The sequence below is a fragment of the Desarmillaria tabescens genome (assembly GCF_030435595.1).
Source record: "Desarmillaria tabescens strain CCBAS 213 chromosome Unknown EV420scaffold_23, whole genome shotgun sequence".
Classification (NCBI taxonomy): domain Eukaryota; kingdom Fungi; phylum Basidiomycota; class Agaricomycetes; order Agaricales; family Physalacriaceae; genus Desarmillaria; species Desarmillaria tabescens.
The window spans coordinates 234,515-252,016 of NW_026848322.1; the positions used below are offsets into that span (position 1 = coordinate 234,515).

Consider the following 17,502-nt stretch of genomic DNA (forward strand, 5'->3'; position numbering starts at 1 on the left):
CTCCATGTATTATTATGCATTCCGGGGTTCGAACTCATAACACAAACAACGCGTGTTACAGATTGGATACTAAGATTCTAGGGAGATACAGATGTAGAGGATATGCCACCGTACGGTACAGTATTATACCCGCAAGTTTTAGAACCATCTTCAGACAGATGAAACGTAGTATATCGCCTTGTGCGCGATAGTAACGGCCACTCAGCTGCAATCGACATACGAAGAGCAGTCGTTTCAAGGGCGTCTAAATAAAAACGAAATTCATGCCCAGTAGAAGACCGACATTAAACAACAATATCGTGGAGTCGGTCAGGCAGGTCGATGTGTTGTCGCCTTTACAGGATGGAAGCTGAGACACCGGGAACAGCAATTCAGTCGTCACAAACGATTTTCGGCAAAGCCAGGCGATCTTGAACAATGTTGCCATCACTCGTTTCAATTCCACTCTCAGTTCCGAAATTTAGATCAAAATAAAACAGCCTTCTCCTCTTTCCAGCCAAAAATTTAACGAGGTCACGACCGAGATCAGCTGCTGGTAAAGCGAGTAGAGTTTTGTTCTCGCGACAGTGACGCTGTATTCAAAAATCTTCTGTAATGGACCTATGACTGAGCGTGTCATTATTTCAGGCGGCTATTGCAATCGTTCATTGATCCACCGCATTCTACTCAGAAGCTAACTCAATGCAGGCAATTATATTCGTGTACGCTAACCGCTCTTTTTAGTGCGCCTTAAATATACCGTAAATGTTCGTTCCTCCGTACGCCGCCACCCGCGTTTCACGGGAAGGATATGAACCCCGCGCAATTCTTTCAAGCAAGCCTTTAGCACTCTCACCTCCCCTCGATGAACACTGATGCTGAGGACAATAATGTCGCTGCCTTGTACCGAGAAAGTCTTGTTCCTCTATATGTCGTCCGTGAGTATCATTCCCTCCTCGTACTCGCTCAGCGCAGAAATCTGTATGTCTTCATTCACAGCAGCCAGCCTTACTTGGATCTTACACGACTACTGTAAATACTTCCACTGGACGTGTATAATAGACTGATTACCGCACTGACATTTGCGCCGAAGTTGTGATGCTGGAAGATGAGGTATGTAGCTCTCCAACACATGAACAGCTGCATAACTTTCTTAGATCCGTTATATCTGGGTGAGTCGGGAGCGAAAAAGTGACAGACTATCGGATTCAATACCATTTCCGATAGCCTCAGAAGCGAAACATAGGAAAAATTATATTCTTATGGGTGCGTTTACACCTGACTTCTCAACAATTCATCCGGACACCTTCCTAGGTTCGATATTACAGCATTGCCCTACTTGTCGTCGACACTCTCCAAATTCACATCTTCTCCATTCTCGGAATAAACTCTGACAACTTGTAAGTTCAGTCCTTCCGCAAAACATTTCCAGCTTGGTTACTCTCGAATAGATGTGTAGCCGCATACACTATCATCAGTGTCTTCGGGGCGATAAGTCTGTGGTCCGTCGAGATCGTCATGCAGTTACGTGTGTATGTTCTATTCACATGCTCGAAGAGGGTACTACTTGGTTGCTTCTGCTGTAAACTATTTTATTAAATTGCTTCATCCTAGGTGGCCGTGATAAATGGGATTCTCTTCGCGTGTTCTGTTGTCGGGTTCTTGTGGATATCAGCTAAGAATGCTGAGCAACAGAAAGCTCTCATCACTGACGCAATCCACCTACCTTTGCTTGGGTGTCCGATAGTTCACCCCAAGATTGAACGGGCTCAATGGGTACCTGGTGAGTCTTGCCTCTGTTTCAACAGGCTCCAAAGTTATCGCTTTCAAAGCCGCCAATTATGAAAGTGTTCTTTTCGGATTTGCAATCTATAAGTCGTTCGAGTCAATGATGGACAGGATGAGGAGAGGACACAGTCGCGATACTCTTCGTTCTATTTTACTTCGCGACAATACACTATACTTTCTGGGGTATGCATTGCATCTCCGCTTTCCATTCCTTCGATAACACTCGGTGTCAGGATATCATGCCTCCTGGTTTTCAACAATCTCATGATTGTCGTACGTCGCTTCATTCCTCTGCTAGGGGTTTGCATTTAATGTCTGCTCAGGGAGTGGATAAACTTCCTAGGTTCAGTTATGGGTGCGTGTTGCCTAGAAGCCATCATAGTGGATATGTACGAATAGTTTCCTAGACCGTTTCATGCTGCTCTAGGCGTTCTTACGACTCGTATGCTGCTAAATCTCCACAACGCCGCTTCCTCTAGGGTAGAAGTATCGAGCACTGGCTGGGATGTCCCTGATCATCAACAAGATAGTCTACCCTGGCAAGTAGCTAGTGTACCTTCTCTCTCCTTAGTTTGAACTACGGGATGAGGTTTTGGATATTCGAAGGGATAGGTCGTCAAGGTTTTCTGAAGCGCTGCTTCGCGACAATATCTTGTACTTTCTAGTAAATGAGGATGATGCTACAGATTGTCAAGTGTTACGTCTGGCTGTCGCAATTCGTAACATACAGATTAAGAGGTAAAAGCACTCTATGCTTCGTTATTGTCATCTCGGTACATGGAATATTCGTTAGATTATATAGATTACAGATGGCCAAACACTGGATTGGGTTCATCAATTAATTCCCTCAGACATCACAACGATGAAGAACACGTACTTGAGAAGACCGACGAGCACCAGTACAGCTGCTGAGACAAATGGTACCCAACTGTACAAATCTTCAGTGATCGCCGTGGATGCGACCAGCAACGTCACTCACGTGGACATGTTGTATTTGCCGGCTCTAAACAATCCAAATACCACAAGTGACATGACCGTCGACCCGAACACGGCACCAATGACGCTCATCGCCAAGAACATCAGGAAAACGATCAGCGCAAAGGTAACCCTCGACCGCTTTTCATTCGGCTTCCTCGCCCTTGGCTGAAGCTTCAGCGACACCAATGGGTATTCTTCTGTCGATGGTAAGGGCTCGTAGGCAGGCTTTGGAGGAAACGAGATGTTCAAAAAGGCGAGGGCGCCACAGCAAAGGAATATGGGGGTATAGAAAACGAGAGTCCAGTACAAAGTGAAGCTGAATATGTCGTCATAGTGGTATAGGTATGTGGCCCCTGGTTGCCTAGGAGGACTGTGCTGGATATCGAAGAATTCGAGGTTGGGATTGTACAGCGACGGCCACCGGGGCGTCTCGTTCCCCTCGTCCAGAGCACCGTCCATGGCATGGACTCGGACTGAAGAGCGTGTGACTGTGATGTCACAGAGGTCAAATGTGTTCAAAAGCTTTTGGACCAAACAATGTCATTCCTTCTCCTTGCCGCTACCCGCAAGCATCAGCAGCGAGCCGACCGCATTTTTCGTTAGTAGGAGGGATAAAATACCTGCCTTCTAGATGCGCAAAACGCTTCTTTCTTCACTGATGAAACTTTTCTCGTAGTGAAATACGAAAAGGCTTTATTCGCACGGATATATTTACCAAGACAAGACAAGAAGCTGTAAGAGGGCTGTGATTACGAGCGGCTTCTACCTCTGTATGCTCCTCTCATCAACCTTCACTTGGTGACAACTTCCGTTTCGTAGGCCTGCTGCAACCCAGACTTCAGCAAAGTAAAACCAGGTCACGTCCACAGACGTAAGTACAAAATACTTCAGATCGCCACCTTACTGATCCATATACCCGTAGTTCCATTCTCATGTTGGCTAATCCTATTTTCACACGGGACAATGGCGACACTACTCATTCAATATGTCGCGCCAATGAAAATTTCTGGCATGTTTTACTCTGCATTGGGTCCCTGGGAGCAGTTATAGGAGCGTTTTTTGCCCTCATTCGCATCGTTTTACTCAGCTCCTTGATCCCCTCCTGTATTCTCCTGTATAGGCGAGTCAGCGCAGGCTACGCCTCCTACTGTCAAGGCTCCAAAGAGAATCTTCCCATTATAATCGACTTTTGCCGTTACTTTTGCATTCTCCATCCTGTACGACGTCTCCGTGTCTATTGGCGCTCCCACATTTGCGCAAGATTTCGAGACCGTGAAGTGGTTAATGTACCCCGAGATTGCGTCCTTCCTCAAGAATTGTGCGAAGTCATCATCCACTTCTGTCATTCCGATCGAGAGACCCTCCTTGCTTGCAGCCTCGTCTGCAGGGCATGGGTTCCATCCAGTCGGTCCCTCTTGTGGACACGTGTTCACTCCGGTGACCATGTACGAGAGTTTGTCAAACTCTTGCAGTCGCCAGAAAACACCATCTCTCCGTACATCCAGTCAATCTGGCTTGAGATGTATACAAAGTGGGACCGACTGATTCGATACCAGCATGCTCTTCGTGCCCTTGCTAATGCCGATGCAATCCTGATACGAGCAATAATCACCGGACAGTCGCTGGATCCAGTGAGGGCACTACACTGTCATTTCCCACACATTAAGCGACTCTCGTTTAATTACGAGGATCTAGGAGATAACGAGGCGACATCTGCCGCCAACTTCAGGCGACTCCTCTGGTATTCGAGCCTGTTCTGTCACCTCGAACGACTTTCGATACGATTCTTGAACCCAGGGGGCACGGACATTCCACTGTCCTCATTAGAAGAATGCAAACTTCCTATGCACTTGCGTTCACTATCGTTGAAATGCTGGAATCGGGATCTCCTGTGTTGGCTTGAGAGTCGCCACAAGACACTCAGGCTGACAACTTTCAAACTGAAGATTGAAAACTATGCATGCACGTTGGATCCCAGTCCCATCAACGGCATCCTCAGAGCGTGCTACACAAGTCTTCGGTCCGTCACTTTTACTGTCGTGGAGTGGGAAAATGGTGTGAACATCATTTTCTGACGACCTCAACCTGCACTCATCTCTTCTTTCAGGGTTTCTTGACCTAAGTCCCTTGATAGAACTTCGGACGGCCGTGTTTTACGTCTACCACTTCCCTTCAGGAATGGAAACGATAGCTTCGTTGAACTCGAGTCATATTGAAACGATCACTATCATAACAAGAGACGACGAAAGTATGATGAGTAACTATCTAGATAATTTCATGACTGGAATAGGTCTCACTTTCTTGTATGGGAGATATGCCCTGCGACGATATGTTCCATCTACGGTCCGAAGTAGCCTTTGCCAGCACTGTACTAATTAGATTCGTTTGTATCATCAGCGGCGGCTGTCGTGTACTGATGGGACGTCAGGACCTCGAGAGCAGGCGGCCGGTTTGAGAATGGCTATTCCTTGGAAACTGGGGAGCACAAACGCGTGTGCGTGGTTCAGAGCTAAGTCCGATTTCTTCGATTACGTAATCAACTTCCCCGATTCTTTCCGAAACTTGTTGAGGAAAAGAGTGACACCATTGCATTTACCTGCCCTGCCCGCATTTACTACAGTGCGTCACTCATGGTGGTTTGAAGTTGTGACCAATGTCACACCCGTTGCGTGTTCTTCATCCACCACCATGAGTACGGTAAGCACTTAGCACTTTGGTCTGGGCTCTATCTTGAAATTTTTCTGATTTTGAATAGCTTTTTGTGACACCGTTCAATGCTCAGCAGCCCCCCTCTTACCATAGTCCATGATGACAATTCGAAGCGTTTTTTCTTTTCGCTGAGTATGGAGCGGTGTGTCTGACTTTTTCTCCTGGGGTGCACACATACTGATCTTGTTTGGTAGGCTGACTCTTCTTCAAGCCCGGTAGAATGTCATTCAAGGTGGGTAAGGATCCTTTCTCGTGGTGTGTTGCTTGCAAACCATTTCTGCAGCTGCCACGATGATCAATTCTTTCCGTGGCAAGATGTCTTTTTGGTGAACTCAAAGCCCTACCGTGCACCTTGGAATGATGGCGAGGCGAGGAAGTGCTGCACGAGAGATGGATAGAATGGTAGGTTCGTTGATCGTTACGTGGTATTCAGAGGGCTAACACCTCTGCCTTTGCCAGTTCGCTTCGATGAAAACAACGAAGGCTTCAGGCTAAAGCATCGCCCTTGACGTATTCCTTTGCACGACAGGGACGGGCTGTTTTACCGGACTCGAGGGTGAACGAGGGCTACAAGGTAAGGGTATATTTTGTTTTCACTAGGCTTGCTGCTAACGGGGAATAGGGAATGCTATCCATGCACCGGCATCGACTACCATTAAACAGTCGCCGCTGTATCCCACCGACAAATGCTGCACATCCCGCGTCTGCTCCGTCGACCATCAGCTGTTATCAAGGAATGGCGAGCATAGGCCGCCGTCTACAAGCTGGACGGAATTCATACGAGGCTGGTACGTTCTGACGCTGTGCCCTCGTTAACGGCGCTAACGAGTGGATGTTGGATAGCGACCTTGATGGAAGTGAGACGGTGAGCGGTGGGTGGGTCGTGCAGGCGGGCGGGAGGTGGGTGGATTCTAATCATACACCTGCAGTGTTGTGCTGATTATTATTAGCTCTTGCAGATGGGGAAAGTGTGGAGGAGGGACGGCTGCAGGCAGGTCCTGCAGAGGACAAGGGTAGTAGCGATGTAATAGACAGTGATCAACAAGCCATCAGCTGGGCATATTATCACATGCAGATGGGGCGCATGCAGGGGAGACACCGAAGACGAATGCTGGCACGGCAGACACTGAGAGCAACGGCAGAAGAGTAGTTCGCGAGCGTGGGCGGACTGTGCTGGATATCAAAGAAGTCGAGGTTGGGATTGTACAGCGATGGCCACCGGGGTGCCTCATTTCCCTCGTCCAGAGCACCATCCATGGCATGGAGAGCGTGTGGCTGTGATGTCATCATTAAGTTTTGTATTCGCATGGATATATTTACCAAGACAAGCAGCCGTAAGAAGGCTGTGATTATGAACGGCTTCTGTCTCTTCGATATGCTCTTCTTATCAACCTTCGGTCAACTTTCTTTTCGTTGCAACCTGGACTTCAGCAAAAAAAATCCGGATATTGGTAACGTTCACAGACGTAAGTACATGATATTTCAAATCGCCCACTTTACTGATCCCATAGTTTTGTAGCCCCATTCTCATGTCGGCTCATCTTATTTTCACGCGGGACAATGGCGACACTGCTCATTCAATATGTAGCACCAATGAAAATTTCTGGTACAGTCTATTCTGCATTGGCTGCCTAGTAGCGGTATATACAGGAGTGTTCTTTGTCCTCATCCGCGTCATCTTCCTCATCTCCTTGATCCCCTCCTGTATTCTGCTGTATAGGCGAGTCAGGGTAGGCTATGCTTCGTTTTGTCAAGGCTCCAAAGAGAATCTTCCCATTATAATCGACTTTTACCGTTACTTTTGCATTCTCCATCCTATACGACGTCTCCGCGTCTATTGCCGCTCCCACATTTACCCTAGATATCGAGACCATATAATGGTACCCCGAGATTGCATCCTTCCTCAAGAACTGTGCGAAGTCATCATCCACTTCTGTCATTCCGATCGAGAGACCCTCCTTGCTTGCAGCCTTGTCTGCAGGGCGTGGGTTCCGTCCAGTCGGTCCCTCTTGTGGACACGTGTTCACTCCGGTGACCATGTACGAGAGTTTGTCAAACTCTTGCAGTCGCCAGAAAACACCATCTCTCCGTACATCCAGTCAATCTGGCTTGAGATGTATACAAAGTGGGACCGACTGATTCGATACCAGCATGCTCTTCGTGCCCTTGCTAATGCCGATGCAATCCTGATACGAGCAATAATCACCGGACAGTCGCTGGATCCAGTGAGGGCACTACACTGTCATTTCCCACACATTAAGCGACTCTCGTTTAATTACGAGGATCTAGGAGATAACGAGGCGACATCTGCCGCCAACTTCAGGCGACTCCTCTGGTATTCGAGCCTGTTCTGTCACCTCGAACGACTTTCGATACGATTCTTGAACCCAGGGGGCACGGACATTCCACTGTCCTCATTAGAAGAATGCAAACTTCCTATGCACTTGCGTTCACTATCGTTGAAATGCTGGAATCGGGATCTCCTGTGTTGGCTTGAGAGTCGCCACAAGACACTCAGGCTGACGACTTTCAAACTGAAGATTGAAAATAGTTCATGCACGTTGGATCCCAGTCCCATCAACGGCATCCTCAGAACGTGCTACACAAGTCTTCGGTCCGTCACTTTTACTGTCGTGGAGTGGGACAATGGTGCGAACATCATTCTTCAACGACGTCAACTAGAATTCATCTCTTCTTTCAGGGTTTCTTGACCTAAGTCCCTTGGTAGAACTTCGGACAGTTGTGTTTTACGTCTACCACTTCCCTTCAGGAATGGAAACGATAGCTTCATTGAATTCGAGTCATATTGAAACGATCACTATCATAACAAGAGATGACGAAAGTATGATGAGTAATTATCTGGACAATTTCATGACTGGAATAGGTTTCACTTTCTTGTATGGGAGATATGCCCTGCGACGATATGTTCCATCTACGGTCCGGAGTCGCTCTTGATTTTGGATATAGCCTTATCCGCGTTTACTTTAGGATATGTACCAGATGTAATGTAATTCTCGACTACGACCAGATCTGCCCTGAGGTCAAATCATCTGTCGTTATCCCCTCGAATATCCAAAACCTCATCCTGTAGTTCAAACTAAGGAGAGAGAAGGTACACTAGCTACTTGCCAGGGTAGACTACCTTGTTGATGATCAGGGACATCACGGCCAGTGCTCGATACTTCTACCCTAGAGGAAGCGGCGTTGTGGAGATTTAGCAGCATACGAGTCGTAAGAACGCCTAGAGCAGCATGAAACGGTCTAGGAAACTATTCGTACATATCCACTATGATGGCTTCTAGGCAACACGCACCCATAACTGAACCTAGGAAGTTTATCCACTCCCTGAGCAGACATTAAATGCAAACCCCTAGCAGAGGAATGAAGCGACGTACGACAATCATGAGATTGTTGAAAACCAGGAGGCATGATATCCTGACACCGAGTGTTATCGAAGGAATGGAAAGCGGAGATGCAATGCATACCCCAGAAAGTATAGTGTATTGTCGCGAAGTAAAATAGAACGAAGAGTATCGCGACTGTGTCCTCTCCTCATCCTGTCCATCATTGACTCGAACGACTTATAGATTGCAAATCCGAAAAGAACACTTTCATAAATGGCGGCTTTGAAAGCGACCGAGTTGATATCTTGGAACCAGTTGAAACAGAGGCAAGACTCACCGGGTACCCATTGAGCCCATTCAATCTTGGGATGAACGATCGGACACCCAAGCAAAGGTAGATGGATCGCATCGGCGATGAGAGCTTTCTGTTGCTCAGCATTCTTAGCTGATATCCACAAGAACCCGACAACAGAACACGCGAAGAGAATCCCATTTATCACGGCCACCTAGGATGAAGCAAATTAATAATCTAGTTCACAGTAGAAGAAACCAGGTAATACCCTCTTCGAGCATGTGAACAGGACATACACACGTAACTGCATGACGATCTCGACGGACCACAGACTTATCGCCCCGAAGACACTGATGATAGTGTATGCGGCTACACATCTATTTGAGAGTAACCAAGCTGGAAATGTTTTACGGAAGGACTGAACTTACAACTTGTCAGAGTTTATTCCGAGAATGGAGAAGATGTGAATTTGGAGAGTGTCGACGACAAGTAGGGCAATGCTGTAATACCGAACCTAGGAAGGTGTCAGGATGAATTGTTGAGAAGTCAGGTGTAAACGCACCCATAAGAATATAATTTTTCCTATGTTTCGCTTCTGAGGCTATCGGAAATAGTATTGAATCCGATAGTCCGTCACTGTTTCTCTCCCGACTCACCCAGATATAACGGATCTAAGAAAGTTATGCAGCTGTTCATGTATTGGAGAGCTACATACCTCGTCTTCCAGCATCACAACTTCAGCGCAAATGTCAGTGCGGTAATCAGTCTACTATATACATCCAGTTGGAGTACTTACAGTAGTCGTGTAAAATCCAAGTAAAGCTGGCTGCTGTGAATGAAGACATCCAGACTCCTGCGCAGAACAATCGCAAGGAGGAAACGGTGATACTCACGGACGACATATAGAGGAACAAGACTTTCTCGGTACAAGGCAGCGACTTTGGTGTCTTCGGCATCGGTATTCATCGGGAGGAGGTGGGGGTGCTAAAGGCTTGCTTGAAAGAATTGCGCAGCGTTCATATCCTTCCCCTGAAACACGGGTGGCGGCGTACGGAGGAACGAATATTCACCGTATACTTAAGGCGCACTAAAAGAGCGATTAGCGTACATGAATATAATTGCCTGCATTGAGTTACCATCTGAGTAGAATGCGGTGGATCAATGAACGATTCCAATAGCCGCCTGAGATAATGACACGCTCAGTCATAGGTCCGCTACAGAAGACTTTTGAATACAGAGTCATTGCCGAAATAAAATTTACTCACTCTTATCTGCAGTTGATTCCGGTCGTGAGCTAGTTGGATTTTTGGCTGGAAAGAGGAGAAGGCTGTTTTATTCTGATCCAAGATTCGGAACTGAGAGTGGAATTAAAACGAATGATGGACGTTGTGGGTCAGGAACAGCCGACTTTGCCGGTACCCGGCGTTTGTGACGACTCGACTGCTTTGCTCAATGCTCCAACTTCTATCCCGTACAGCCAACGACACGCCTAAATCTGCTTAACCTGCCCCACGATCAGCGTTGCTAAATTCCGTATATCAGTGGCGGCACCTAGCGGCAATAATTAGGGATCTTTCGTTTTTATTTCAATACTCTTTGGAACCACGGCTCTCTATATATAACCCAGAGTTGATTACAGCGGAATGACCATTGGCCATGTATCGCGCACAAGGCGATATACGTCTCATCTGTCTGCGAATGGCTCTAAACCTTGCGGACATAGTGCTGTACCGTACGCTCAAAGTCTGCATCTCCCTAGAGTCTTAGTGTCTCATATTGTGTTATGAGTTCAAACCTTAAAATGCACAAATAATACATGGAGTGCGCCGATACAAATTATTGCACCTAGCGCTTCGAAGGCGACGATGCTCCGCATCAAAGGGAGTGTATTCAGCGAAGAAACCTCGAGCAGGACGCATTAGGAGAGTCAAAGTCGGCGACGGAGATGAGACGGTGACAATGATGTCATACTACAGCCGAATGCGGATTAAAGGCTCTTTTAAATGCCGACCATGAAAGTGTAAGTTGAACTTTTACTATTGCCACTGAGTGATCTCTAATGTCGCAATGTGACGCAAATTTTTCTCCACTCACAGGAGGAAAGCTTAGCAAGACCCCCTACCAAATGCTTCAGAGGTTGGCAGCAGGCTCAACATGGAAAACACAAGATATTTATTAATGATTCAATATGTAGCAATCTTTAGGCACGAAGACATATTTTTTTCAACCAGGACCACCCATTTGTCCTCACAGAGCGAACTTTATGTCACTCACCACATGCACATCTTGGTTGACAAATTGATCAGAGGAAGAATTTGAGGCCAGAATATCAACTTACCAACTTCCGCTGACTGTTCCTGTACCAAAAAGTTCTCCTTGTAAGTAGCAAGCTTTCCCTCCGACGCTCGTCAATCTTGAAGAAGTTTGGGTCGATGTTCAAGAAAATTGGCAAGCATTCCCTGACGGTCAGTTCAAACATGGAGGCTGTCAAGCCAAATGCCCTCCTGCCCTCTAGGATGAGTGAATGAGCAAATTGAACAGCAGATGTTCTGGCAAAGTCAGCAATGTCCAACTGCCTGACCGCAGACAACGGGTGCAAATTGACGAAGGTATGTTCGTCGAGGAGAAGTAAACAGTGATGGTCCCTTAGCCGCTGGATGATGGAAAGATAGGCCCTGATTGCCTTACGGGTGACTGTGACCTCCTCATTGCGCTTGAAAGGGCCAGAATTGAAGGCAGGGAGAAATAAACAAAAGTTTCCCAATGCAATAAAATTCAGCATGCCACGATTATTTAGCCCCGGGAAGTGGGAGTCTTTGCCTGTGAAATGTTAGGCCAAAAAGGAGAGTCACCATATTTTTACTTACATTCGGGCCCTTCGTCACCAACCAGAACACCAAAGTAAATCATCATCCGAAGGAGAATGTGCTGTAGTTCAAAGAGTGGAAGACCTCCCATGTCTCCAAACATACAGGTATGAACCCAGCCCCAGACAGTTCTTGATAATGTGACCGTGGAGTAGAAATGGTGACCTTTTATGATGGAGTTCTCCAGGTAACCACTGTGTGATGAGTGTTGGGACGCATGTAGCTGCATCTGTGTCAGCACATTTCAAGAGAGATAAGGCATGACATACAACACAGAACCTGGTTCAAGCAGGACAATCTCTGCAGTCCAGAATTCGGCGTCCGGAATAAATCCAGGTTCCCATTCACCCTGGACCGGGGCTCTCGATGTCGGAAAACATACCACATCTGGCACCTGCAAAGGACTTCGATGACAGTAGTGACGCCAAGACTGTCTGTCCCAACCTCGGTGGTAGCCCCTTTCCTTGCCACAAACCAGAAGCTCGTTGCCAAGGCCGGATATTCCCTTTTGTAAATTTCATCGGCCGGATCGGACGTATTGTCGAAGGCACGGATGTGGCTCGACAAGATACTAATGAAGTTAAAGTGCACTAGAAAAACCTTAGGAAAAAATGCCAGCTTACGAATGTAAAGGGTGGTTGATGGGAGAATCATGACCAGGCAGAGAGAGAAAGTTGAAAATGCGACCCCCTTCTTCAATCCCTCCATCATAGAGACATCTTGATGGTCATACTGTTCTCACATGAGCGTCGATGCCCTACAGTCCACATTAGGATACATTTTTCCATGAAAAAGAAAACCCGCACCTTCCAAGACGTGAACTTGGTCAATATCACCAATTTCTGATAGAGACCTCAAAGACCAATCCAGTGGATAGGCCCGAGTATCATATAGGTGAAAGTTAGCATTCTTGAAAGCCATCATTGTCTGAGAAGGATTTTCGAATGCCTCATTGAATTTCATCGACAGGATGACTGGATCCAGCCAGGTTGGGATCCTGTAGCAAGCTTCGAAAAGTGCAAGCTTTCCTTGCTCTTCAGGCTAGATTTTAATCAGGCAATGAGACAAGAAAGTGGTTGGTTAACCTACATTGGACACAAGCGGAAAGTATTCAAAGGTGACGCAGGAATTTGTTCGAGGAACCCAAACCTCCGGTAAGAGGATTCCGGTCGGAGAAAAGGAGAAATGTGGATCAAATTTCGCTTTCTTCAACACATTGTGTATAGAGGAAGAGGTCTCAGACCGAGACCGCTTCCTTTCTGGGAGACGGCGGAAATCGCCTTGTTGACCGGACAGCTAGGAGGTTTGGGTCTATTGAAGGCAGACTTTGCTAGCCCCCACGAATGTCTGGTACATGAATGCTTGTTAACCAGTTGACATCGATGATTGGGAGCTGGTAGACAGGGCAACTTATTCGCTGCCATTCCGGTCGGAATGTGCAGGTTGGATATTTCTTCCGACCCCATTGCATCACTTGATCACTCAGGAGCTGGCACATCTTCGAAATCGAGTCAGGCGGGAATGCTGGCCTTCCAGGCGAATATTGGGAAGAGGAGACTTCGACCAGACTTTCTGCCGATGCTTTAACTGTCGGGGAGGACAAGAGTTGCCCCTTCCCCATTGTAAAGGCTTCTCCTTGCGACCACCCTTTTCAATCCAACGAGCTCTGCTGTTCTTGAGCCATTCCCTGGTTTCGGCCTTTTTTGCTGCTTCGTATCCCGCTGTTCCAAGAAAATATGTCAGAAGCATGAATAAAGCAAGTTTTCCACGTGTCTGCCTGCTGTGGATTTGAAGAAGACACTCACTAAGGTCGGCTGCATTCACAGAGTGGTGTAGTTCTTGTAACATGCTGGTTAGTGAAAAGAAATGATCACCATGGGAATGGACGATTCGAAGTTGCGGAGTCAGCCACAAGAGTTTCTCATGTTTCCCACAAAATGATGTGCATCCCTAATCTTGATTCTTCCGAAATAAGTTTTCTCCCAATCTACAAGATGCCTTTCGCCCTGAATCTTAGTACCTCCCTTGGGAGTCTGAGACCATGTTCCATTCCAGTTCCGCCGTTTCGGAGTCAAGCGCGATTCCACAGATGCTAGGCAGCCATCCTTCGCCAGTGTTTCAATGTTAGCTCTCGTTCGTTATTTGTATACACTCTACACACTTGGCCTACCTTTGCATTCAATTATTCTGTGCCGCTAATCGGCCTCCTCTTTTCACTTTTCATTTTCATTTCAATCGGCGTGCAAAACATTTCCTGCTATTCCCACTGTCACACCAGACAAATGAGAACTTGAGGGAAACCTGAATGCGCATGATAAGGTAACGTTGTCAGAGGTCGATCTTGGCAGAAATTTTACATAAAATTTGTGTAGTCCCATCTCTAGCGGACAGCATGTCATTTAGATCCTCCAAAATGCGAAGTTCGTCTTCCCAGTATGTCCCACTTCTTTCCTCGTCTTTTAGATATAAAGAACTTTCTAGTTTTCATTGAAACAACCGGCACCGATCGATGCAAATATGTTAAAACTAGCAGCATATATCCAAACCTTTACTGCTTATAAAAAGGTGAAACTTGAGCTTGCTTTGATCCCGTCCTCGATGGCCGAATGTATTTGGAACGGAGCATCGGGCTCGATGACCTTCTTAGTCATCATGATCTATTTTTAGTACATCAAAGTCGGCTAATCGCTGGGTGATAAATCGCCCCCTTGTGTAAGGAAGATGACAAGTGTGTTGAGGGTTACATGACAGTTATAAGTCTGGCTGTGTCGAACATTGAACATCGTGATCCGTTTGCACATACCGACTGCACATAGAATTAAATTTTGGGGCCACAATATCATCCTGAATCTTGATATGTCCGACAAAAATTTTCTCACAATCTACCAGATGACTTTTGCCCGTCATATTAGTACCCTCCTGCTTCCTATGACGTCTTCTTCCATCCCAGTTTTTCATGTGGGTGTCTAGTGGAAATCTAAAGACTTTTTCCAGCCATGCCAGTGGTTCAACGTTAGTTCTCATTCATTATTTATATCCACTCTACACGCTTCGCCTACCAATGCATTCAATTATTCTACTTGTTAATCAACCTCCTCGTTGGCTTTCTATTTTAATTTCAATCACCTTGTAAAAAAATTCTGTCTATTCCTTGTGGTATAAGATATAGCGACCTTTCTAGTGTTCCCTGTAATAACCCACACCGGCGGACAAATATACTACTCGTATGATAACACAAACTGCCCCAAGTGGACACAATCAGTATATATTTGAAAAGCTTTACTCTTTATAAAATGGCTGAACTTTACACTTGTGTTGATCCCGTCCTTGATGGCTGAACGTATTTGGAATGGAGCATCCACCTCGATGACTTGCTTAGTCATCGGATATTATGTTTAATACATCGAAGTGATCTATATATACAAGTGCCCGCCGCGTGCCGGGGCGTGTGGGACCTTGCTGGTTTTGTGAAATCTGCTTATCCATGGACAATACACTTGTATCTACAAAGTGTAAGGTTTTTCGTGCATTTCTTTCGTTCAGATGACTGAGATGGGTTACCTGAAATTGGCAGACGAATTTTGTGGAAGCACTTAAATGAACAGCAAAACGTGCTCCGCTGCCAGCTCGCATTTTGCCCCTGAGGATAGAAGAACCGAGCAAGCCAGGCTACATCAGGATGTTCGAATGTCAAGGATATCTACAGGTTGGTTTCAGCATTTCGGCAAGATAGAGAACACACGAGGGCAACCCGTCGACGCCTTGATTGACGCTTCAGAGACCGCAGTTGAAGTCTCATCCTGCGTGGTTCGTGTCTCGGTCTCCACTCGCTTCTCCTGAATAGCCTTGTCTTGTTGAGAGACTGTAACAGGATTCCGAATCACAGTGTCAACGTCTTTACGAATGGATGTGTTTAGAAGCAAAATGGAGGTCATGACCGCCAAGAACGGTATGATGGCATTTGAGAACAAGTGCCTGCCGCGTGCCGAGGCGAGTACGACCTTGCTGAATCTTGTCCTTGAACCCTATTGCTGTCTCTTTCGAGTCGACCTTTTCATTGGCAATGCTCCCGACTCAAAACATGTAAGGAAACACTGAAAGCGACAATTCCTCGTCGGGTTGATCTACGTAAGTCATACCAATATGTTACGAAGTGTTTGCGTGGCACATCTGCTTCTTTGAACACCGATATACCAGTCGTATACCTCGCAGATCATTTGTACATTGAAAAATCCACACTGCATAGTGCCAAACCATCTCTAATAAGAGTCCCTGAACTCAGACCCATAATCTATTCCAAAATTCCGACCGGTGTCACGACACCGTGCGCTCGTTCGCCAGATGTCGATACGTCATGTCCGCGCAAAAGTCATCGTCCAGGGAGAGGCTGGGGTGCAAGGTGTACAATAACAGCTAGATGCAAAGGATCTCAATCAGTAACGAAGACAGTCGACATCGTGCGACGTGCGTACTATGTCCAGTTTACCCTAGCCCTATACTCCTTGTATCCACAACAATACCCCGACGCCATGCTCTCGCTTGCCAGACGTCAATACATGGCGTCGAGGTAAAACTAGTCCCTCCTAAGACTACCTGCCGTCCCTACCCTATGTGAAGTTTTGCCGTGGGTGTGTTCACCGGTTTTGAATACATCATCTAGGCGCAGACGTCTTGCTTGCCGGAAGACGATCCATTGTCTCCAGCCAAAACTCGGACACCTACACACCAGGATGGGGTGGGGTCATATTTCGCGCAGTCTCCAGGCATACTCACTCCCTCCTCGCACCAGACAGGAGGCAACGTCCTCTTCTACTTTCCAACAACGCACGTTACTAGCCATTGAAAGACCAGCGCAGCGGGAACAGGTAGATGTCGTTGAGTGGTAGGGGATGACGCAATATCGGAAGGGAATGTCCGACTGAAGGAGGGTCGTGGGGATGGGTCGTTGGGTCGGGGTTGATGTTGATTTGTCATGGTGTGGTGGATACGTGGCAAGTGGGAGGAGAGAATAGCAGAATCTAGTGAACGGATAAGGATCAATGGCATAGAGCACTAACAGATGTACTCACCAGTATCATATTGGACTGCGTGCATCATGCGCAAACCTGAATATAATATATTGATGGCGGCTGAAAGCTTCATCGGGACCATGAACAGTAGATGGGCAAGCTCATTCCCATATAGGCTTATGAGATAGGTGGTCCAGGCGATCACACCTAGCTCCGCGGTCCTGGTCATCCTTGGCTATTCCCTCTGCCAGAAAAGCATTCAGTTTCCACTCTGCCTCACATTTTCCTGTATTTTCCCCCTGGATGAGCTCCTTTAGTACCTTGACTATCACCTTGTGGTCCTTTTACAAGCTTGTACCGATCCTTGTCTTGTGGGCTGATATACGTGATAATGATCTTGTTGGGTACAATGTTCTCGTGTATTGAGCATGGGATGCCAAAGGGAGACTTTCCCTCTGCAAGTGTCCAGAGACGAAGTTAGAAAGTGTGCTTCTTGTTGATGGCAAGAAGGACAGATGCAGTGTTAATTGTGCTAG

The 17,502-nt window shown here is 46.7% G+C and overlaps 7 protein-coding genes across 7 annotated transcripts; 4 read left to right on the forward strand and 3 right to left on the reverse strand.

Annotated features, from left to right (window-relative positions):
* Positions 1 to 844: 844 nt before the first annotated feature.
* On the forward strand, positions 845 to 2,343 carry EV420DRAFT_1644216 (uncharacterized protein; the record flags this gene model as incomplete). Its single annotated transcript, XM_060477616.1, has 12 exons — positions 845 to 917; positions 979 to 1,011; positions 1,073 to 1,092; positions 1,137 to 1,151; positions 1,207 to 1,245; positions 1,294 to 1,379; positions 1,431 to 1,539; positions 1,594 to 1,762; positions 1,788 to 1,950; positions 2,001 to 2,040; positions 2,091 to 2,122; positions 2,175 to 2,343. 12 exons carry the CDS (start codon positions 845 to 847, stop codon positions 2,341 to 2,343), a joined length of 948 nt encoding a protein of 315 aa, XP_060329382.1.
* Positions 2,344 to 2,556: 213 nt separating this feature from the next.
* On the reverse strand, positions 2,557 to 3,204 carry EV420DRAFT_1644217 (uncharacterized protein; the record flags this gene model as incomplete). The annotated part of the gene is made up of 3 exons (XM_060477617.1): positions 2,557 to 2,587; positions 2,645 to 2,695; positions 2,747 to 3,204. 3 exons carry the CDS (start codon positions 3,202 to 3,204, stop codon positions 2,557 to 2,559), a joined length of 540 nt encoding a protein of 179 aa, XP_060329383.1.
* Positions 3,205 to 3,266: 62 nt separating this feature from the next.
* On the forward strand, positions 3,267 to 5,011 carry EV420DRAFT_538467 (uncharacterized protein). The gene is made up of 3 exons (XM_060482500.1): positions 3,267 to 3,515; positions 3,565 to 3,616; positions 3,668 to 5,011. Exon 3 carries the CDS (start codon positions 3,678 to 3,680, stop codon positions 4,818 to 4,820), a length of 1,143 nt encoding a protein of 380 aa, XP_060329384.1. The 5' UTR covers positions 3,267 to 3,515; positions 3,565 to 3,616; positions 3,668 to 3,677; the 3' UTR covers positions 4,821 to 5,011.
* A 191-nt stretch (positions 5,012 to 5,202) lies between these two features.
* On the forward strand, positions 5,203 to 6,735 carry EV420DRAFT_1480943 (uncharacterized protein; the record flags this gene model as incomplete). Its single annotated transcript, XM_060469722.1, has 9 exons — positions 5,203 to 5,239; positions 5,366 to 5,442; positions 5,649 to 5,686; positions 5,793 to 5,860; positions 5,984 to 6,028; positions 6,077 to 6,242; positions 6,298 to 6,326; positions 6,405 to 6,488; positions 6,530 to 6,735. 9 exons carry the CDS (start codon positions 5,203 to 5,205, stop codon positions 6,733 to 6,735), a joined length of 750 nt encoding a protein of 249 aa, XP_060329385.1.
* Positions 6,736 to 6,823: 88 nt separating this feature from the next.
* EV420DRAFT_538471 (uncharacterized protein) lies at positions 6,824 to 8,805 on the forward strand. Its single transcript, XM_060482501.1, has 3 exons — positions 6,824 to 6,920; positions 6,974 to 8,103; positions 8,156 to 8,805. Exons 2-3 carry the CDS (start codon positions 6,984 to 6,986, stop codon positions 8,407 to 8,409), a joined length of 1,374 nt encoding a protein of 457 aa, XP_060329386.1. The 5' UTR covers positions 6,824 to 6,920; positions 6,974 to 6,983; the 3' UTR covers positions 8,410 to 8,805.
* EV420DRAFT_1644219 (uncharacterized protein) lies at positions 8,547 to 10,056 on the reverse strand (the record flags this gene model as incomplete). Its single annotated transcript, XM_060477618.1, has 11 exons — positions 8,547 to 8,715; positions 8,768 to 8,799; positions 8,850 to 8,889; positions 8,940 to 9,304; positions 9,359 to 9,467; positions 9,519 to 9,604; positions 9,653 to 9,691; positions 9,747 to 9,761; positions 9,806 to 9,825; positions 9,887 to 9,919; positions 9,984 to 10,056. 11 exons carry the CDS (start codon positions 10,054 to 10,056, stop codon positions 8,547 to 8,549), a joined length of 981 nt encoding a protein of 326 aa, XP_060329387.1.
* Positions 10,057 to 11,360: 1,304 nt separating this feature from the next.
* Positions 11,361 to 12,665, reverse strand: EV420DRAFT_1480946 (uncharacterized protein; the record flags this gene model as incomplete). The annotated part of the gene is made up of 6 exons (XM_060469723.1): positions 11,361 to 11,375; positions 11,429 to 11,910; positions 11,958 to 12,151; positions 12,227 to 12,351; positions 12,372 to 12,547; positions 12,581 to 12,665. 6 exons carry the CDS (start codon positions 12,663 to 12,665, stop codon positions 11,361 to 11,363), a joined length of 1,077 nt encoding a protein of 358 aa, XP_060329388.1.
* Between the last annotated feature and the right edge of the window lie 4,837 nt (positions 12,666 to 17,502).